The sequence below is a fragment of the Protopterus annectens genome, chromosome 5.part1 (genome assembly GCF_019279795.1).
Source record: "Protopterus annectens isolate FY-2018-M chromosome 5.part1, PAN1.0, whole genome shotgun sequence".
Classification (NCBI taxonomy): Eukaryota; Metazoa; Chordata; order Ceratodontiformes; family Protopteridae; genus Protopterus; species Protopterus annectens.
The window spans coordinates 256762864-256786569 of record NC_056736.1 but is presented as its reverse complement, the minus strand read 5'-3'; the positions used below and the strand labels follow the sequence as shown (position 1 = coordinate 256786569).

Genomic DNA, 23706 nt, shown 5'->3' with positions numbered 1-23706 from the left:
TGTGTTTTTCTTGAGAAAAAAAATGCCTTACTTATTTCCTTAAATCATATTTGCTTTCTGCTTGCATTGGTGTATTCCATAGTTACTTTGTTTTCATCTTTTAGTGTCATTTCAACATTTTCAGCATTTCATTCTGGCTCCCTATTGAAATATTGGCACTGGAAACATTGTATGCCAAAAATCCAGGAAAAAAAAAACTCAAAACCAGAAGAAGAGCGAATCTCAAACTTAGCTCTTCTCCTTAACACTTCTTTTTTGCAGGGGACAACCCCCCCCCCCCATCAGCCACATGTTGGGAGGCAAAATCCTATACACTGAACTTATATATAGCAACTCCAAGATTGCCATACCTCTGACAAAAGGGAATATTCTGAGAAATGGCATCTCAGACTTGGTATGTGTAAGTCTGTTCCTTCAGCCATGCAGTCTCCACATTTCGGGACTCACTCTAGTGGGTCTTGCAATTTCAAATGGTTGCTTTCATTCTACTTTGTGAACTTTGTTCCCTTCATAAACAATCTGTGCAAGAGTGCTGTGACTGAATGCATTTCGCAGAGAGTGCAAGGGCAAAAATGATTAATAAAAAGGTGAGAGAGTGATACAGTATGCAATCTGCTGGTATATAATTAGAAAAACAGGCAGGAAATTAGTATGAAAATGTACCCACCAGTATGGTGACCACAATCATTTCAATTCCTGAAGTATGACAAACATGCAGAATGACATACATGGAAGTATTATAGGATGTACATGTATGACTGAACAACTATGTATATCACTGCATGTGCCATACAAGCCACTGTATACTTGCCTTAATTTATTATTGAGATTCAAACAAGTGAGAATGCCATCACAGCTAGGGCACCCTGATACCCATTTGTGCATCACCTCCACACCAAGAGATGCTTTTGGCTATAGATGCTATACTCTGATCTTACAAGACAAGAGCATTAGGCTGCATATCGATAGCCACACACTGGACCAGCTACAAACTATGCCAACTTTGTCAGGCAATGAAAGTGGTATTTGTAAGAGCAAGACCTGGTCTGAAAATCTAGCTGCTAACTTCTATGACAATACTGGGCAAATTTATCTTCCAAAAACCTGTATCTTATGCAACTGTCAGTCTGATCCACCAGCACATTCTGCATTGATTGTTGGCATGGGTGGGCTAGTATATATGTTCCTCCTCATGCAGGAGGAAGTAACTTCCATCATTTGAGAAGTCCTGTCTGTATTTTGTTTACCAGGTATCTAATGTGTAGTGGATGACATACATGTAGCCATATGGAAGTTAGTTACAGAGGATGCATATTCTGTAGGCAGATATTCTATTCCTCAAAATAGCAAGTGGCATGTGACCTTAGGGACTACATAATGGAGGAATGTGCTCATAATCCATAGGGAAATTATGACACCAGTATGTGTCATTCAAGTGCCATGCACTGTACATTTGAACTGGAGAAAATGGACCATCAGTGTTTATTAGATGATTTCAGATACCTGTTACAGCCATTGCTTCTGACTCACATACATTTCCCCAAAGTTACAACATATAGGTGGCCTGCAAGTGTACCCATTTCAATGGCTCTAGCATTAAAGAATTTCTTTTTGGGCACCTGAAGAGAGCTTTGATGGCACACTCCAGTACACATCACAAAATCTGAAATATATTTATGCCCTGTTACATTCTATACAATATATCACTGAGGTCCCAGTGGATATAGGATGCCATAAGTGCACCAGCCTTTGGATGAAGGTAAAATATGATACCTATAAGAACAGGAATATACAGCAGTAACCATAGTACAGTAAAAGGATGAGACAGATATCAGTATATAAAATATGGCAGCTGAGTAGTCATGTTTGAAATACTGTTATAATCAGCAAGAGTTCACCTGGACCTGCACTGTGGTTACTGCTGCATATTCCTTTCTGTGATTACGGTATCCCATATCCACTGGGCAGGTCATTGTTGTTGTCATACTCTGGTTGTGTCTGCAGGGTACACAGTCTCATATTGTCTATGATAGTCTTTTTTTTTTTTTTTTACTATGACCAGAAAAGGTGACTGTTTGCCTCTTTTTCACAATAGGTTTTCTTTTGATGTTGTGAGTGTCAGTGCATGTTATTTTAACACCCAGAGTTTGACATTTTGTGCATCAATATTTCTGCTCAATTAATATCAATACGCACACACACATGTATATACACACCCATACACACACACACACACACACACACACACACACACACACAAACACACACACGTATATACACACACATGTATATACACACACACACACATATACACACACACACAATCCATAGTCTTGTTTGCTTGTTGTACCTTACATCATATCTGAGTTTATGAACTGTTTACAATGCCACAAGCGTACATCACTGTATGTAAATAGTCTGTGTGTGAGATGGTGTACTGTGAGATGGTGTACTGTGTTCATAAGTAACAGGTCCCTTTTTTCTGTACTTAATGACTTTTCTTATGTTTTGGCTGACTGGTATTAAGGGTTTTTCTTCTCAATTGTATGGTGTTTCTTTAAGTAACAAGATATTGTTCTATGTTTATTTACATATATTCTCTGTTCTAGTTTTGGTATCTTTTAGTTCAGTAATGGCTGATACATTCGGTGAATGTCATTGTTGCCATGCTCTTATTTAAAAAGTCTTTGCTTTTTCTAATATCTTCTGGTTGGGTGTGCTAAAGAAAGAGTGATTTTTGGCTGTACATATGGTGATAATATTTAAACCAGTGCATGTACATGTGTGGTTCTTGTTCTAATGCAGAGTGAAAGGACTGCATACCTCTGAGTATACTTATAACTGTGTACAGTACCTTTCAATCATTCAGAAATAACTAAAATGGAAATCACATTTTAAAATATGAAGATGTCTTAGTCAATGTGCATGTTGCTTCATGAAACTGGTTTGTTAACAGTTTTTGGTAATGGTTCTTTTTAAAGCTGATGTTTTTTCAAGTCACTGTGTCTATTTTGCACAATAGAAATTAAGGTAAAATGTAGAAATATAACTACAAGACGATAAAATCAGTTAAAAATAGTAACTTCACAATTGCTGATTCTGCAAACACCAACATCCTTACCACCAACAGCATTTAAAGCTATATCTAGTTTGTCCCATATAATTTACTATTGCCCTTTCAAACATTGATCTTATAAATTTGTAAATGGGTAATATTAGTTATTTATTCATTTGACTTTGCTTATGAGAAAGACTGCCTGTCATAGCCTGTTTTCAATTGTAGCTAGTGGAGAAAAGCTATAAATAAATGGATAAATGCATTGATGCATTGCAATGTATGCATCAGAAAGCATGTATATACAACACATGTATGTTTTAGTATCATGAAATACACAGTGAAAGAGAACACTCAAGTCTAATGGGTTACACAATGCAGTATTTTACAATTACAGAGAAATATGCATAAGGAGAAAAAATACACTTGCATATCAACATACTGAGGCATACACCCTCCAGACTAAGAACACAGTGGAATAAGTTCACCCACATATATAACCTATGTCTCACACAACGTCATACCACAAATTTGGAAAACTACTCTAATCAAACCCTTCAAACAGCAAACCAATCCAAAAGATGCCACTCACTTCCATCCAACATCCATCCTCCCAATTCTGGACAATCATCTTGAAAAGATAATCTATACCCACCTCTCTCTCGCTCTCTCTCTTTCTCTCTCTCTCTCTCTGCCTTTCTATCCAGCAATACCACCTATACTCCTCCAAACAACATGGATTTTGGCTTGGAGGAAGTACTATGACAGCACTTTAGTCCCTAACTCATGACAACCTGCTAAACTCTGATAGTGGCCTCCTTAACGATGCCCTATTTATAAACCTGACAAAAGATCTTGACCTCAAAGACCACTATCTTCTTCAAAACAAATTAACTGAAGGTGGTATTAGTCCCAATGCTGCTAACTGTTTTAAAAACTTTCTCATTGACAGATACCAGAGTTAAAATAGGATTCTGTCAATTAGATTCTGCACCTATTACCAAAGGCGTACCAAAAGGATCCATTCGTACCCGTCCTCTTCTCCATATTTGTTAACAAACTGCCTTGTGACATCCCCCAGCTGCCACTTATCCTCTGTGTTGATAATGGTATAATTTACCAATTGGTCATTCACACCCCAACATGCAATGCCAATTCCAGTCAGACTTACATGAGCTCTGCCGATGGCTCATAAACCATAATCTACTTCTCATCCCCACCAAGACCAAAACTATGCATTTTGGAACACCACAGAAAATTCACTAAGCACCTGATTCTTTAACTATCTTTGACCTGCACAACTATTCCATAGAGACAACCTCCATCTTCAAATACCTAGGAATATGGCTTGATCAGTCACGAAACTTCGATTTACACATAGACAAAGTGACAGCCAAAGTAAACTCCTCCACTTCTGGAACAAAAACATCTCCCCTTTTCTATCCCAACCAACCATTGGCAAAGGAGTTCTTCTTTCTCACCTTGAATATGTGTTCCTAATTTTTGCATTTGCATCCAAGAAAAATATCGCCATACTTCAGACTATCTCTTACAGCATTTTCCAATTTATTAAAAATCCGCCTCTCTGTGAGCATTGCTGTATCACCCTAGACAAAGCCAAATGTATATCCATAAAACAATGATCTAGTCTACTTTCAGGATCAAAACTCTACAAACAACTCCACCTCCATCCATAGACTGACTCCCCTTGCAGCTAGACTTCACAAAAAAACTCCTCATGAGGCACTACTCACAAGCCACATTAACTCACTCCACAGCACTGTACACGTTTTTTTTTCTCTCAGGTGGCTATTATTTTCCAAGCTTTTCCCAACAACATTAAGGAAATCAGTACTTATTCCAAATTCAGAATTCAACTTAAAATTCACTTATTTATCCAATGCAAATGCTCCTGCTTCAACCCAGAAGATATCACCTAATCAACCTCCTTTCCAAGTCTCTTTACCTCTCTGAAAATTCACTGAAGATTGACACACTTTAGAAATTAATGCATATATTATACATTACGTAATGCTTGCTTGTACATTGCACTTATGCTTGTTCACTAGAATGTACAGACACAGTTATTTTATGTAATTTTTCTGAACTACTCTATTGTTTACATTTCTGTATTTTTTTGTTTGTGAAAAGTTTTGTATTTCACTCCAGCTGAGCCTGAAATTAGTCAGTATTGATCAGTGCACTACCCCAGTAAGCAAATAGAAATTTTATTTATTTATTTATTTGTTTATTTATTATTTGTTAATGGGAAGAGTCTGACTTGGAACGAAGCCAATTTTCAGAGGAGGCCTGGGGAGAAACACTCCAGATGCGTCTTTGTAATGTGGGAGGAAAACAGAGCACCCAGAGGAAACCCACACAAATGCAGAAAGGACAAAGAGGCTCCACAGAGAAGGTACTCCAGCTGAGAATCATACTGGAGAACCTCTTACTGTGAGGCGACAACACTACTACTGCACCACTGCACTATCGTGACTTGCTCTGCAAGAAGACAGGAAGTGTGCTGCTGTTGGATATGAGTGACAGAAATGTTGATGCAATGTATTTTACATGGTAAAAAATAAACAGAAAGTGACTCTTTGAAGATACTGAAAGGAAGGATCATAGTGCATAACAAATAATAGTGGAGCAAAGAGAACTGAGGATGTATGGGAAATGCTGTATGTCCATAAGGCACCTGTTGTTATCCAGCCACTAGTCTACATTACTCTGTATTCAAGTATTGGCACAGGACATTTTATCAACTTATTTGTTCATTTCACATTTGGTAAATAGGTATGCATCAGAACTGATGAAGCCCAGCATGGTTTGGGTGAAATCGCTTAACTTTTTCAGTTAATTCAATGTAACATTTGGAACACTTTTAAATGTTTTTAGCTTAGTTACAATAAATCTGTTTTATGCTGACAAGTGGTGACACCGGGGCTGTTTGCTGTATTTGTCTGTTTCCTTATTGGATTATATTCAGTTGTCACCTTCCCACCAGTTACGGCAGAAAGGTTAATGTAAAAGGTAAAATTGGTAATGTCCATTTTTCAGTTTGTTACATGTACTGATACTATTACCGCAGTCAGAAATTAAATTGGCTGTTCGACATTACTACTGCTTCTCTTCCTACTGCGACTGATTGCCCCAGTCTACCTAATTCCCACGTGTGTCTCACTGCCGTTGCACCTATACATACTTGTCAGCTGTCCAGATTGTCACACAATGTCCAGCTTTTTCCCACATATTTTGGGTCTGTCCCTCATAAAATGTGTGAATGTCTACCAAATCAGTGGGATGATCTGAGCATGGAAGTCCGTAAGTAATGAAATACATACGCCATATCTGTAGCACCAGCCAGGTTAATTGTAGTTTTCATTAAGTGTCTTCGGTAAAGGACGGTACCCAGGAAGAGGAATTTTGCCATTATTCTTGTTCCTGTTTCTGAAACAATGTGATACAATACTAATTTGGAGTTTACGCACCCCTTTTTACTTTGAGATACACTTGTTCCGCAATGACATTATGAATTACAGCAGCTTACAAATCTGGTTGTGATAATACACAAGTACCAAAAAGTGTTATACAATTACAGTAGACAAGTATGATAGCATATTACTTAAAAAGAAATAGTATAAAATACAATATAAAGTAGACATTAAATCAAGCTAATGAACTATACAAAAATGAGTGCAATTAACATACAGGATAGTGTCACAGAAATCATATTATTTACAAAGTACAATACAGATGCATTGTTTTCATGTCTATTTTTCAGGCACCTTACTAGTATTGATGTTTTGATATTGCTCGCAGCATTGTAACAACTTGTCTAACCAAGGTTCCAATGAGTAATATTGGTGTACACTTCACCCAAGGTTCCATAAATTTTACATTGCTTCTCCCGTCACAAAAAGTTCTATCAATGTAAGATTCCGGAAAGATGCATCATAATTAAGCATTCCTTCAGGATGGATCAATACAAACATATCATTCATGTTAATTCACAGGCATTTTTTTAAAGATCTGTTTTAACAAGAAGACTCATGTGTTCTCTTCCCCTATAGTGTTAATATCACAATTCTCATCCTAGGGTCTGTCACCTCCTATTATTTTTTTCAAAAGATACTAAAATATCAACTGGGGAGAAAGTCTGACTCTCCTGTGTGTGTGTGTGTGTGTGTGTGTGTGTGTATATATATATTTTATATATATATATATATATATATATATATATATATATATATATATATATAAGTGTGTGTTTATGTGTATGTGCATGTTTGTGTGTGTGTGTGTGTGTGTGTGTGTGTGTGTGTGTGTGTGTGTGTGTGTGTGTGTGTGTATGTATGAACTCAATTGCATTTTTTCTTGGCTAGTACCATCTGTTTTTCTCATGCATTCTGTGCTACAGTCGTCCTTTTTGTTTTAGAAAATCTCTGGCTTTTTTCAGCCTTTCTTTCAGTCTGGGTTAAGGATTCAAACTCTGCAGGACTGCTTCTACCTCCTGAATCGCAGTGATATCTGCATTGCTTACTGTACTTATTTCCTTGTTTCACTTGAAAGAAAGTTACTGTTTGTCGTTTTTGCATTTAAGTTACCTGTAACACATTGCACTTAAGTTACCTGGCACTTGCTCACTAAAGCAATTATATAAGTCAGCACTAAAAATTAAAAGCACTACACCCTCACTCCCCACTGGCCCTGGTTTTCAATTATTAAGGAATTCCCAATATTATTCTAGCATGTCCAAAGGTCAGTTGTCAATCTCCTCTCCGGTCCAGCTGGTGAATCTGGGAATCTTGAGGCAATGTTACAACTGCCTCATGTACACAGACAACCCTCTCCTCCTCCCAACAAATTCCAACACATGTGAGAGATGCAACCATATAGCCAAACTGGACAGTACTGGCATAACCAGTCAGGAGGAGAAGGAAACCATACTCACTACAATTCCAGTCTCACATAGACCTACCACGACAGCAAACCAAACACATAATCACACAAAAACATACTCGGAGGCTCTAAATAAAGATCTGCCGAAGCAGCAGAGACCTCCAAAGCAGACACCCAAGCAGCCGCTACCCCAGAACAAAACACGTGCAACACATATCTCACAAAGCCAGTGTGCCAAACAGTCACAGCCCTTAAGACTAAACAACACACCTGATACACTTGTAATAGGTGACTCTATCGTCAGGCACACTGACGTCCCGCTCACCAGGCTGAACAAGGAGAGGGTCACGGTGAGCAGCCTGTCGGGTGCTAGGATCCGCCACATAACACAAGCACTCAGGTCACTCCAAGGCAAGTACAAATATGACTCAGTCATTGTCCATGCTGCTGTGAATGACCTGAGACGTACCTCCCTGGACTACATGAAAAGAGACATAAAGGAGCTCTCTGAGCATGTAGCCCAGGCCGGTATGACCCTGACCTTGAGTAGCATCTTACCCTCACCAAGAATGATGCCACAATATGAAGACAAGATGATCAATTTCAACAATTGGCTTAAGTACTGGTGTCATTCAAAGGGGATCCAATGCCTGTCAGCTTGGGATGATATGCTCGACAAGCCACGATGCTTCACTAGGGATGGCTTGCACCTGTCACCCCTGGGCTTTTGGATATTGGCAAAGGCTCTTGCTACCCCCATAGTGCCTTTTTTAGGCAAGGCTCAAAAGACAAACCCACCTCCATAGGTATCACAAGGGATAAGAAACTAAGAGTAATGCTACTCAAAGCCAGAAGTCTAAACCTCAAGATGCATGCACTCGAAACTCTCCTTAGCATGGAGAACATCGATATCTGTGCAGTAACAGAAACCTGGTTCAGGGCTCCCGAGAGCACCCCAGCACTACCAGGTTATACCTCATACCATGCTTTTCGGCCCCAAAACTTGGACCGAACCACAAAAGGAGGGGGAGTATCGATATTCATCAGAGATATCCACACCTCCAGGTTGGTGGCAAAGCACGAAGCATCAGAGACTATCCATGTGCAACTAACAGTGGGTAAAACTGCCTTCCAGTTTATAGCCAGCTACAGACCACCCTCCCAAACCCAGGAACCCCACTCAGCCTTCCTGAGAACACTGGAAAATATGAAGGTCTCTCCAAACACCATTATATTGGGCGACTTCAACTACCCAAACATAGACTGGGAGCATTACTCTAGCTCCAACACCCTAGCCCAAAGGTTCCTAGAATTTATAAACTCAAATGCTATGGAACAACTTGTTACCACTCCCACAAGAGGGGAAAACATACTGGACCTGATCATCACCAACATGGGGACACTATGCTCCAGACCAGAAGTGTATCCCTCACTGGTAAGATCAGATGATAAACTAATCTCACTGGATATTCACATCCCGACCCCACCCCCTGCCCAGAAAACCACAGTGAAAAACTTCTCTAAAGCAAATTTTACACTCCTCAAAACTGAGGTGGAATCCTTCAAAGCCCCCGGGCCTGTGGAAAATACAGCCCGGACCGCAGAATCCTTTATAAACGCATTCTATGAACACCTTCAGGAATGCATGGATCATGCGATCCCAAATAAAACCAAGACCCAATCCTCCAAAGGCAGACATCCTGTCTGGTGGACCCCAGCCATAAACAAACTATACAATAGAAGGAGGAAGCTACTAAATGATAAAGCAAAATCCCAAAAAGGGAAGGCATCACTGATCAGTATTAGCAAAAAACTACGGGCACACATAAAATTGTCTAAGGCCAGCTTCAAGAGAAAAATTGCACAGGACACTAAGGATAATCACAAGGCTTTCTTTAGTTATGTTAGGAACCTGGGTGGTAATTCCCAGATATGCTCAGAATTAGTCCAAAATGGCAAAAAATACACCGAACCCACAGACATTGCCAGCATCCTAGCTGACAGGTTCAGCACAAACTTCTCCCCCCCCTCCCCACCAAAAGGGCAAATATCTATCCCAGCAGAGTGCTGCCCCTCTGACATCTCAGATGCTCAGGTAAGAGCCGCCCTCTCCAAAGCAAAAAACGCAGCATCAATGGGACCAGATGGTGTCCCGGGCTGCGTCCTACATGAACTCAAAGAAGAGCTAAACCCAAACATAAAACTACTGTTCAATCTCAGCCTTACTACAGGATATGTGCCCAAAGAGTGGCGTACAGCAACAGTGGTCCCTCTCCATAAAGGTGGTGCCTCAACGGATCCTGGAAACTATCGCCCCATAAGCCTGACTAGCTTAGTCTGCAAAGTTATGGAAAGGATCATCATGGACCTCATAAATAAAGATATTGGGGACCTACAAACACTGGATCCTACCCAGTTCGGCTTTGTTAAGGGCAGATCCTGCCTCTTAAACCTGGTTGATTTTTTGAAACAGTCACCAAGGCCATTGACGAGGGAAGGTGGTCCACACAGCCTACCTGGACCTCGCAAAAGCCTTCGATACAATACCCCACTGGCATTATAGATAAGCTCACCAGCTTAAATATAAACCCCTATGTCACTAGATGGATTGCAAACTGGCTCAAGGACAGAACCCACATGGTTAGAATTGCTGGAGCCATGTCAGACTCCAAACCAGTTACAAGTGGTGTCCCACAAGGCTCAGTCCTGGGACCTCTCTTGTTCGGTATATATTTCTCGGAGGTACAGGCCAACACGGAAGGACTGTGGCTGACCAAGTTCGCAGATGACTGCAAACTGGGTGCCATAATCGACTCTCCAGCCGACACAAGCATCCTCCAAAAGGGCCTCATAGAAACAGACAACTGGTGCCAGTGCCATGGCCTCAAGCTAAATGCCAAAAGTGTATAGTCATCCCTTTGGCAAAAACAAAGTGCCCACAAATTACCACATAGGTGGAAATCCATTAAGTACAGAAGAAGTAATTAGGGACCTGGGGACCCAAGTTGATAGCAATCTCTCATTTGACAACCACGTGGCCAAAGTGGTTAGAAAAACATTTTATATAGCCCACCTAATCATGAAGGGATTCACATCTAGATCAGGGAGGTCATCATGCCTCTTTACTCATCCCTCATCAGGCCCATAATTGAGTACAATGCCCCTTTTGGGATGTACCTTACCAGACACCTGCAGCAACTGGAAAGACCCCAAAAGTACCTCACCAAGAGGATCAAAGGGCTCAAACAGATGCCATATGCTGCCCGGTTAAAGAAACTCCAGCTCTACTCAGTGGCATACCGCCTGTTCAGAGGCGATCTGTGCCTGACGATAAAGCCATGTCCAACCCGAATTAATGGACATGCTGCACCTCAGAAAATCCAAATCCCATCGAGCTACGCCTCGAGAGACTTGAACCTCAGCACTGAAATAAATAGGACATGCTGGAGGGACAGATTCATAACCCAGAGGCTCCCTTCACTCTGGAATAAAATCCCAGTCCAGGTTAGGCAGAGTCCCTCATTGACTCTCCTCAAGAGGAATCTTGATGAGTGGATGGGAGATCGTAGGTTTACCCCGGGTATCACTTCTGTGTCACTGTTAGATAGAGGCACAGTATACTAACCTCGAAAAAGGGCATAGCAAAATAAATTTAAAATGGGTGGCGAAAGCCAAACACATTCTGGCTAGGCTTATAAATGCCCTAGGGCAGATAGCCTAGTATGAACCTATGAACCTATGAACCTATGAATCCAAAAGTACATTTTCAGACACTACTCTTGAACTAAATCAATAGTGCTTTTTCTTTACTTAAATTCTCAGGTACACTGAAAACTTGCTTTAGCAACTCTGTCAATGTTACTGACCAATTTCCTCATACAGTTCTCATCTCTAGCACTGATGTCACAATCTTGCTTTCTCTGAGTTTCAAAGGATTGAAATCCAGATTGACCCCATAAGCAGTCTATATTTAGTTAGCAGCTCTACTGCTGAAAAACCCACTTAGAAATGGTTAGGAATGAGAGGTCAACACAAATCACCCAGCTTGGGGGGGGGGGATTATGTCCCACTTCAGGAGCATTTTGTGGAAAGGTATTGGATTTGCACTGCATAATCTCAGAGACATATAAGCATGCATCTAGGAAAAGAGGCATGCTTTCCAGCCAAGCATCATGAGTGTGCAGTAGTATGCACACATGATGGGGTTGACATAGTGGACATTGCACTGTGCATGCCAGCAAATAGTGAGAAGGCTGAAAAAGCAAACAGAATCTCCTAGTCCCACCACAGACACATACAGGATGAAGACTGAACTATTCAGCTCATGGCTATCCATAGGACACTGAGAAGCAGGCAATAATAAATCACTCCACTGTGGATCAAGATGAGGGCATGAGCAGGAGACCCAAATCAAGCAACCTACAAAAATTGTTGACATAATTCATGCAGGTACCCCTTGAAAGTCCAAGGACTCTAAGTGTGACCCTTGGGACAGTGATAATTTAAGTGTGAAAATGGTGAATATATACTAATTCTGAAACTACAGTGTCTATGTATTTGCCCTGTTCATACACATTGATCTCAGAGTTTATGTACTAAGGGTATGGGGGCATATCTCTCCACATCAGCAGCTGCAAGGAAAAAAGTACCTCGGTAAAAAATTTAAAAATGTATCAGCGAGTTTCATAATTCAAGTTTCATACTTCAGTGTTTTCTTGCCATAGTTACTATTTAATTTTCTAAGTATCAGAACTTGTATTATCAGGTCTCAGTTTTTGCCAGGCAGATTGTCCATAGTCAAGAATAGTAATAACCTTACTGCAACATTAATGCAAGTTTTTCAGTGTCCTGGCAAATTGTTTTCTAGTCTGTATAACTGCCCCATCACATCTACTCTAAAAGCAGGCAACAGGTTAATGGGACCAACCTAGTAAACAAACCTTAAGGTAAAGTAAAACTGCAATTTAACTTGCAAAAGTAAGTACTAGAACATAATTTTCATTAGGTACACCACATGACATCAAGTTTCTTTCTTCTGTTTGACTTGACCTAAATATATATTGCACAATATTAGCAAACACCTGTAAGTTCTGTTCATGAATTCCTGATCTGCTTGAGGATTTATCCTACAGTTTGCAAAATTAATACTCCTTATAGCAGTAAATGACAGAGTGTAGCAAGCAAACTCCAGTTTGAACTCACAAGCTCTTAATGTTACCCCCCCCCCCCTTAGACACCTATCACTTAAAAATGGACAAATCTCACAAAATACTGCTGCCAAGCACCTAATCAATGTAGCATTTTCACCTGTCCCCCCTAAAACTAACAAAGATATTGTTTTTAGATTATCAATATTGCACTTGTTATTGAAGGCATTCATTTAAACAGGTGTAGACATAATATGACCTGAAAAAATGCCATATTGATGTGATTCTCAGAAAAATGTGCTCGGCAGAGTACAGAGAATATGCCTGGCTATAATATTCATGACTTTATTTCTTACCTGTCAAGTATATTAAAGAAATATGTTTCTCTTTTTTTCCAGTGTGAAGACAGCAAAGTAGAAGCCTTGTATGAAGCCTTAAAGAAAACCGGTGATATGTTTTTGGCTTATTTCCCTCAGCCTCTTTCTCTGTTACTGCATTCCTCCAGCAGCTACATTGGTTTCTTTTTAGAGGAAAGTGAAGCAAATATTATTAAGCAGTTTGCAGTAGCATTTGCAAAGGAAGCTGTTCAGCTGGCAGGTAAGACATACACACAGAATGCTTAAGTTAAATTTCACTGTTCTACTAAGAAAGAGTCAATATAATCCTAGTGACTATTTGGGTCATTACTTGATGCAGTTCTACCTCAAGGTAATGAACTTATTTCTTGTGCCTGGAAAAATGTACTTTGTAACACTATCAGTATTATTAATTATGATCTACAGAATCTGGGAATGCAAAATAATTATAAAATAAAGTATTATGAAGTATAAACAGTAAACGTGTACCAGTACTATTTTGTTTTTATCGTTACCTTGTGGATGATGCACATCTAAATGAAATGCATCAATACCAGAGTACTGTAAGATACAGGCAACTTTCATAAATATGATGCCATCTGGTATAATTATAGAAAATAAATTACCTAACTATTCTAGAAAAGTACAACAGATAAAATAGCACATCGGCAGACATGAATAATAACGTACACCACTTTTCCCCCAAGGCACATGCTGAAGATGTTAAACTTTCATTTTTTGCTCCATGTTTCCAAAATAATTGACATCTAGTAACATTCTACTTTATATTTTCATATTGCTACCAGTATGAAATGCTGCTTAAATATCATTTATAGCTACCCAGCAGTATACTGAGATAGTTTTTATTAATTGTTTAATTATTAATTCCAACATCTGTTCTACAGTCTTCATGGAAATGGAAGGGGTTCCTTTGATCAAGTTTTCTTTGGGAGTCTGTATTTGAGTAGTGGGCTAAGGTTTCAACTGCAACCTGAATTATTACCATTTCCTGTACCTGTGGAGGTGCTCATTTTTGCTTTTTTGGATGCTAGAACCACTGAAGGTCAAACATCAAGATTAAAAATGTAAAAGATGTTAGTGCAGTTGCAAATGAAGAGATATATTGGAAGTGTTTTAAGTAAAAATTATTTATGGTATTTTAACCTTCCCTTTATGCCTGAGAATGTTAGAAGAACTGCAGGCTACCCTCATATGCTGAGATATGCAGTCACTCTAACTAACAAAACAGAGAGGGTTATGAGCGGATCACCAATCATGACCTTTTTATTATGTGTTTGAGCCATTATATACTGAGAAATTTGCCTCAAAAGCAAAGCTCAAGTGATGAATCTTAGCATCCATGTCAAGAACATATAATTAAGGGTTGTGACTGGAGATATGATCCTAATTCTTTGTAGTGTATGGAGCTTTATCTGTCCCATGTATTACTAGTTACAGTTAAAAAAAGAAAAACAAAACAAAGCATTAAGTGCTGTGCAGGCTTTCAAAGCTGTCAAACACTTAGCAAGCACTGTCAGGAAGGCAGTGTAATGCAGTCCCTTATATTTACACTCACCTTGCCATGTCTCTAAATTACCTAGGTTTTCAAAGAATGTCCAGATTTTTGCCTCGTTTGTTTGGTCTGTTTGTCATAAAGTCCATGGTTTTCAGACAAATTGTGGAGGACTGAAGTCACAGAACAGTGACATACATTTGAGTTTCAGAGTTTGTATCTTTCAAAGAAAATGTAGGCAAAAACACAGCATGTTATTCTAGGAAGGTCTACAAGAGGGTAGTGAGACCAGTTATGTTATATAGGTTGGAGACAGTGGCATTGACAAAAAGGCAGGAGTCAGAACTTGACGTTGCAGAGTTGAAGATGTTAAGATTTTCGCTGGGTGTGACGAGGATGGACAGGATTAGGAATAAGTAGATTAGTATCACTGGTAACCACCAACAAGACAGGTAAGTATCACTTCCCTCCTACACTGACTTTTCCCACTTACTTAACCAGTGCTTTATTCAGCTCTGTGATAAAATGAAAAAGCATACACTAAATAAAGGAGCAATTGTCTAAACTCCATTAATTATGTTAAGGAAAATGATAGGAATTGTGCAATCCCTTAAATTGTAGTGACACTCTTCTGATACTATTTCACAAATGGTGGCTGGTTACCTCAGATCCAGACAATTTTAGACACATCAGCTTAACAAGTATTCTTTGTAAAATCATGGGAATGATGCAGGAGTCCTACTTCTGTTACATATGTAACAATGTAGTATTGTTATCTCTTTGAATTTTGCAGTAGTCTTTGAACAGATAATAGCATGCTGCTTGCCTTTACTGTACTGTGAAGACTGGGTGAAGATAGATGAAGGCTGCCAGCCTAGCCAGATATAATTTTGGAGATAATTCTGTCATCTGTAAATATTAATGTAAACCACAGGCTTGTAAAAATAGTGTTACATGTGGAACTGGAAAAAAATGTAACAACAGTGCACTCTACTGACCAAGTAAAGCATGTTGTGACCCTTTGATGTTAAAACTCGGAGACAGTACGTCTAGAGTGAGGCATCCTATGTATTGTTTTAAGGCCAGAGTTAATGGCCAGACTTTGCATACATAAATGTCCTTTATTGCTCTGGTTTCTGCACAGAGGGGAAGTGTGAAGAATGACCAGGAATTAAGCATGTTTCTCTTGACCATCCAACTCATCAGCACTGTCTTGCTCTATATGTAAGTTTATCATAGACTTGTGTTTTCTCTTAGAAATAGCTAGAAACTTAAAAGATTAGACTGAGTGATTTTCTGTGATGTCAGAACTGTACTACTGAATTATTTTAAATATTTCTGTGTGATCTCTGAACTCTTGACTAGCACTGTGTAGTAAAAAGTATTGCCTTGTGTTTTGACTATTTGTTATTAAATATTTTTAAACCCTTTCAACTGTGGCTGTTTTTGTAGAGATAATTTAAGCTCTTTAGAGTACTTGCATGCCTTTGGTGAAATTGTACAAAGCCACTCCAATAGCTTTAGCCCTGGGCTATGCTTCCAATTGGATAATAATATTGCACAGTAATAATTGGATACCCTTTTAAGGGCCTTTGAGTAGCTGATAAATATTAGTGGGTGGTGGCAGCTGGTACTACTGTATAGTCTGGGAAAGGGGGGCACAGCTGAAGAACCTGTGCCAGCCTTCCCTAAATGTGTCTGTGTGGTTATATAAACGCTTCTCAAAGTTTGTGTGTGTGTGTGTGTGTGTGTGTGTGTGTGTGTGTGTGTGTGTGTGTGTGTGTGTGTGTGTGTGTGTGTGTGTCAGCTACTTGGGCAGGGACACGAAGCACTGGTTGGACAGAGAAGGTGATGGAGGTTTTAGCTTGCCCACTAGGAAGCAACAGGCTTCAATCCAGCTTCAGAACCCAAATAAAATATATGAATAAAAGTATAAAGTCCCCACTAGGTCTCAGAAATCATATAAGATGTCAAGAGAAATTACCAAATATATTCACAGGAATTTGGGACACCTGCTATTGGAGAAAGTACATGAAGGTCACATGTTAGCTAGAAAAGTTCAGAGCTTATAATAAGCTAGGACTACATGTAGGAGATGTGAAACATACTGTGGACTGAACAATGTTTGTCATATATAATAGGAGTCCCAGGTGTGGGTCACCAGCAAACTGGGTAGCGGGCTACAGTGACCTTCTGGAAACTACAGCCCCCTGTGAGCTCTGTACTTCCATTTTGTGACCTTCTGAAGTGCTGTATCATACAGTTGCCTTCAGATCTAGTAGGGGTGACAGGTTCTGCAAAAGTAAGTGCATTGGTATATATAACAGAAAACTATCTCAAGAAATTTGATTGAAATGAGCTTGTTGTATTGTTTCACTGGTGAAAGAAAAGCAACATAGGAAAAAAGAAGAAAGAATATAATGAGGCCTGATCGTATTTCTTACCCAGATTTAAATGAAAAAAAAAATACAACTTTCTGGTAATCAGAAACATCAAGGAATCCCTGAAATAAAGTAAAACTCTCTTTATAATATGGCAATAAATTCAGTATTTTACTTTAATTAACATCCACATAAGTTTTCTGTGCACTAGGTCCACAATGTCAGTAGATTGAAAAATGCAAAAACTGCATGCAAACCTTTATTTGATTTCAGTTAAGCTCAGCGACAAATCTTAATTTCTAACAAGTAATAGTTAGCATCATTAGCATTCACAGTAATGTGCACAGCAATCTATTTACACTTAGTTCTAGTATGACACGCATGATCGCCAGGGTGAAGTTCTTGTGAATATGTATGCCACATAGGAATTAGTCAAACCTTAAACGCAACAGCATCCATGAAATTCTAGCTAGTTTCTCATATATCATGTTTTAAGTTTAAATAAGGCATTTTTGAAAACCCACTCTTATTGAATGATTGCTATTGTTTTCATCATCTACCTGAAATTTTACAGGAGCAAGAGTTGGTGTCTTGATTTAACATCTATTACTACTAGAATTGTATACTTACAATACTATAATTGTGTACTACTTTCAAATTTTACTGTTTCATTTCTACTACCTTTTCAGTCCTGCTGCTATTGTTATTATACCAGATATGCATGTTGTATCAAACTATAGCTGTGCACTCTCTTGAAGTAGACTGTACTATGTCATTTATTGTCTGTTGGTTCAAACAGTCATTGCATCAGTATTAATTCATCTTCATCTTACCTACTGTATGTCATCCACAGCACAGTTTATCTCCCCAGCATATCTTCTCTGTTTGCTGACTAAATTGGCTATGTATTTCATCCCTGTCCTCTGTAATTCATGGAAGCCCAGTCCACCTCAATGCCTTTTGCTGCTAGTCACATTGCCTGCCTGGCGAACATGGAAGCCCAGTCCACCTCAATGCCTTTTGCTGCTGGCCTCATTGTAGTTGGTATTCTGAGACAGTGCAGAGACTGCCTAATGCTCACAGACAATCAAGTGCTACTGGACCCACATGGCTTGATTTGTGTAGCTCTCTATACATCCTGGAAACCACCCTCTCGCTCACATAGATGGTTAGTAAACAATACTCATACCTCCACAAGATCAGACTAAGTCAACAAACAGTGAGACTGTAGTAAAATCTCTCCCCAAGCATCTAATAATCAGGGCTAGGGAACGGTGGCAGCAGTGCAGTGACATGACTCCACCATACTCACATAACTCAGTGAGTCCTTAAGGTACAGACTGCAAACCTTCCACTGCCACTATGCCTGCACGTCCAAGTAAAAATGCCCTATTGTTTGGTGACTCCATCATCAGATGCAGCGACTCTGTGCTCAATTAAGTTGGACAAAGACTGGGTGAAGTTTAGCTAACTTTTCAGTGCCAGGATCCACAATGTCATGTAGGCCCTATAGTCCCTCACTTGGGACAAATGTGAATACAAACTGGTAATGGCTCATGAAGGTGTGAATGACCTGAGACACTCAATTTAGAAACACATGCAGAGACACATACTGGAGCTTGCTCTGCATGTGTCAAATGCAGGTAAGATTTTGGTCATGAGAAGAATCCTACCCTCATGGTCAATGATGCCCAGATGCAAAGAGAAGTAAACTGGTTTAACAACTGATTGGTGTAATTCTAGAATGATCCAGTCTGGGTCATCTTGGTAATAGATGACTGACAGCTCAACTTGCTTCCCCAAAAAAGGCTAGCACCTTTCATTCTATGAATTCTGCATGCTGGCCAAAGCAATTGCTAGCAATGACTTTCTGAGAAAATTTTACCTTTTGGATCTTCCAGCTTTAATGAAATGCTTGCAGAAAATTCCCAGTCTGGACTACTGCTCAATGCCAAAAGCGATAACCATAAACTGCTGAATGTAAAGAATCTCCAGCAACTTCATTAATCAATATATGGGTTATAATTGATACTTAATTTCATTGTTAAAACAACACTCCCTTTTCATCTGGTTTCAGTGCCTAGCATGCTTTCAAAAAGGCAAGAAACTGCAGGAGAGTATACATATTTGTAAGATTCATAGATTATAGATTCATAAATTGTTACTAGGCTAACCCTCTTATGGCCCTTCTAAGCCCAGCCAAGTATTCCAGAAAGAATAATGATGTGTTGTATCTACCAGGTATTTATAAACTACCCTTGTCCATAAGGGACATGGATGCCAGGCCTGGTGTAAACTTCCTATTCCCCATCCACTGGTTTAGGTTGCACTTAAACTGGATAATAGATGAACTCAGCTTAACATGGATGGGAAGGCCTGTTCCATGGGAGGGGCAGTCTCTGAGATACATATCTGTCTCTCCAGCATGTTCTGTTTAAGTCACAGACAAAATTCAGCCCCCTAGACCTTTTATTTATGGTACTCTTTGACTTATGAATATGTACGAGATTCATAAGTGTCAGGTATGTGGATGCCTTGTAAGCCAGGCATAGATCACTTCTCAGCAATCTATAGGAGACTGAGTACAGGGAAGTGACTTTAACGAGCTCTGCATAAGGCAGGTTTGTTACGCTTTGCATTCTTTTTGTAAGGAACCTCTGAGGTGGATCTAGTTGCTGCATATGCCTCATCAGGAACATACCATAGGGAGCATTGTACTTTATGATTGGTGTGATAAGAGATCAAATTATCTCTAGATAGAGTCCCCATGACCAGCAAAGATAAATTGCTGCACTTGAAATTAGCCTAATCAATATAAAAATCAATTCATAGCTTGCTATAGGTCACCTTCCATCTTACCTGAAGATAAAAAAATGTCTAAATGGGATTATTGAACTACCAGTAAATAAAATGCCTCTTTGATAGGTGATTCAAATATACATTGATTACCTATGCCACAAAGGTTAGGTACACCAAAGATTCCTATGCTTGGTAAATGCTTACTCCAGTGTACAAATTATTAACAAGCCCACTAAGGGTCAAAATCTTTTTAACCTTGTCCTCACTAAAATTGCATCTACTTGCACTGCTCCTATAGTATTCTCATCTTTGGACACATTTATTTATTTTTATTTATTTTATTTTATTTATTTTACATTTGTTAACTGGGCTAGTCTAGCTGGATACATGTCCATTTTCAGTAGAGGCCTGGGGAGAAAAGCTCCAGGAAAAGACATAAAATAGACATATCAAAGTCATAATACATCCAATTAAAAATACAAAAGGTGATAACGGGACAAATTAGAAGATACAAATGTTAAAAAAAAACAAAAAATATATATATTTATTTATTTATTTATTTTTTTTTTTTAAGTTACAAGTCAGTAATCCTCTTCCTTATGGCATCTAGTCGCACCATAAAACACCTCTAAACTCAAGGATTTTAAAAATGGCAAACCTACTCGAACTTTGAAATGAGCTCTCAAAGTTCAAGAGCAAGATTTTGACATCCATGCAGCTTTTGCTGACCCAGCAGCCAATGAACTTTACTCCTGTCTAACAAATGGCATAAATCAAGTGCTCTCGATCAGAACCAGATATTTTTGGATGTAAAATAATGCACCATGTTATAATGCCAGTATTAATCAGTTCTGTAATAAATCAAAACAAGCCAATTAAGGCTTATAATGAATCAAAATTTACCCACATTAAAGACTCCCTCAAAAAGATCAGCAAAAATGAAAGCTACCATAAGGAAGATCGAAGTGGAACACAACTTAATGTCAAAGATAATCATATCTACTAACTATATCAAATAATTAAGCAATAACACTTAGCAATGTTCTGAATTAATTCACAGTTTCATTATCCACCCTGACCCAAAGATATTGCTAATATACTTGCATACTTGCAGATAAATGTAATACCACCTTCATGCCAAAAACAGCCATTAACATTCCAAAGATTCCCAAGCCCCTTCCTCTCCTCTAAGATTATTATAGAGCATGTCCTAAATGCTCTATGGGCCCCAACAATGCAGTTACTTAATCAACAGTGCCAAACACACCTCTTTGAATCCAACATTTCCACTGAAGTATAGCCATGGGGTATGTTCCTCAGGTATGAAAAATGGCTATCATAATGCCTATCCATAAAGGGACCCCACCTCAGATCCTGAGAACTACAAGACCAATGATTAAACAAGCTTAATTTGCAAAGCTATGGAACAGATTACATCTGATTTCATAAACTCTAAAACTGAAAAGTTGTGTTGCTTTAAACATGCAATAATGTGCATTTGTCAAAAGCAGATCATGCCTACTTAATTTAGTAAATTCTTCTAAGAAAGTCACTGATGCTGTAGATAGTAACCATGCAGTTCATAAGAGAGCACCTGGATAGCTGGCCAAGGTCCTTGACACTATTCCCTATGCTGGAATTGTAAATAAGCTTAAAAGCCTAAAGGCATGTGGTAAGAATAGTAAATTGATTGACAGATAGAACCTACATAGTTAAAGTTGCAAGTGCCGTCTCAGAAATCAAAGGGGAGACTAGTGGCATTCCTCAGGGATCCATACTGGAACACCTTCTGTGCAACATCTACTTCCTGAATCTCTAAACCATCAGTCTAGACATTCAGCTAAATAAATTTGCTGGTGATGTTAAACTGGGTATTGTTTTTTTATCCGCATCTGATACTATGTTATTACAGCAAGATCTAAACCATACATTCAGTGCTGTGTAAGAAATGGGCATAAATTAAATACAAAGAAGTATAGTACACAAATCTTGCTCAACTTTTATCTTCACAATTAAGGACAAAACAAGAAAATAATTAGGAAAAGGTCCTACATTAGGAACTCTTTTTAAATACTAGTATTACTAACTTAAATATTCTCTAAATAAGTTCCAGTTCAAGGACGAATAGAGCAAAAGTTTGAAAATAAATTAGGGTATCCCTCCAAAATCTGGGAAATTTTGACCTTATAGTATAGATAGTGCCCAACTCCAGACTGATATAATCATCCGAGATTCAAAACTAAAGGTATCTTAAAGGTAAAAACAAGATATCATACCATTATGCACTACCCTAATCAGACCAATTATAGAATACAATGCCCATGTGTGTATGTATCTGACCAAACACATCACACAGATAGAAAGACCCCAGAGGTTCCTAACTGAAAATGTCTCTTAACTTAAGACCACCTACTACCAAAACAGGCTTGAATCATAGAAATCATAGGAAATACAAGTTTATAAATCCCAAGGCCATGTGAGCCTTGCCAATAACTACCCTACCAACCTTTTCAAGGAAGATTTGTCCTTATATTCTGTTTCTTGCAGACTACTGTACAGTAATTTGTGTCTTGCATTCCATACTGTTAAAGACTCAACACTCCTTAATATCTTTCATCTAACAAATGCTCCAGAAACACTCAAGCTTCAATAAATAAATAACTAATTCTTCTATAACTAATTCTTCCCTATTCTCTTTAATAGTTATCTATTGCATATAGAAATTACACCATTGTTTCCTTTAAGTCAACCCCTGATGATTGGATGGCTACCTATATTTTAATCACATGCCTGAACTTCTTTGCAGAAGGTACACTTTCACAGTGGGAACTTTCAAGGTGGTTATAGTCCTATTAACACAAAGCAGACCCCTTCCCTGATGATCTTCAAGTGCAATCTTGACCAATTGATGGGAAATCCCACATTCACTCCTGGGGTGGTGCCCATGTCTCTTATGGACAGAGGTGATCTGTAAAAATAGCCAAAATCCTTCTTGCTGGCCCTTGTTAACTTTCCCCTTGGGGAAAATCTAGGTAAAACTGGCTAGGTTTATAAGGGCTGTTGAGCCATTATCCTGCTAATCTCCTATGAACCCATGACTGGCTTTGCCTTGTCAACTTTATTAATCTGTGAAGATTACTTTAAAGACAGTACTTTAAGACACTACCCATTCTGCAATGTGTAGTCAGTATTGGTATATGAACTAAAGTACCTGCCACACAAATTTTTAATTTTTCCAACATCATATTGAAGGGATTGTCCTTCTGAACCACTAAGCTTTCATGCATTGCTAACACCTATGACATTTGCTTAACTTACTTTCAAAATGAAACAGCTGATTCTACAGCTAAGGTTGTCTATCCATCTAGATTATTATATATATGCTGAAAATAATTTTGATGTCTAGATAATTTATGAGAAAAAAGCACTCTTTTCCCCAATGGCACTATCCCACAAACAATAAATAAAACTAAAGCTTGTGAGCCATATTTGCATTTGATATCAACAGGCAGTTCATTTTGATTTAATTAATTGTAAGATATTCTCTAACAAA

At 38.7% G+C, this 23706-nt stretch overlaps 1 protein-coding gene across 1 annotated transcript in view; it reads left to right on the top strand.

Annotated features, from left to right (window-relative positions):
* UBASH3A (ubiquitin associated and SH3 domain containing A) overlaps positions 1-23706 on the top strand; it is an 829542-nt gene that overhangs the window by 404409 nt on the left and 401427 nt on the right. The window contains exon 4 of the mRNA XM_044072932.1: positions 13503-13701. Within this exon, the coding sequence (XP_043928867.1) occupies positions 13503-13701 (199 nt within the window). The remainder of the gene's footprint in view (positions 1-13502; positions 13702-23706) is intronic.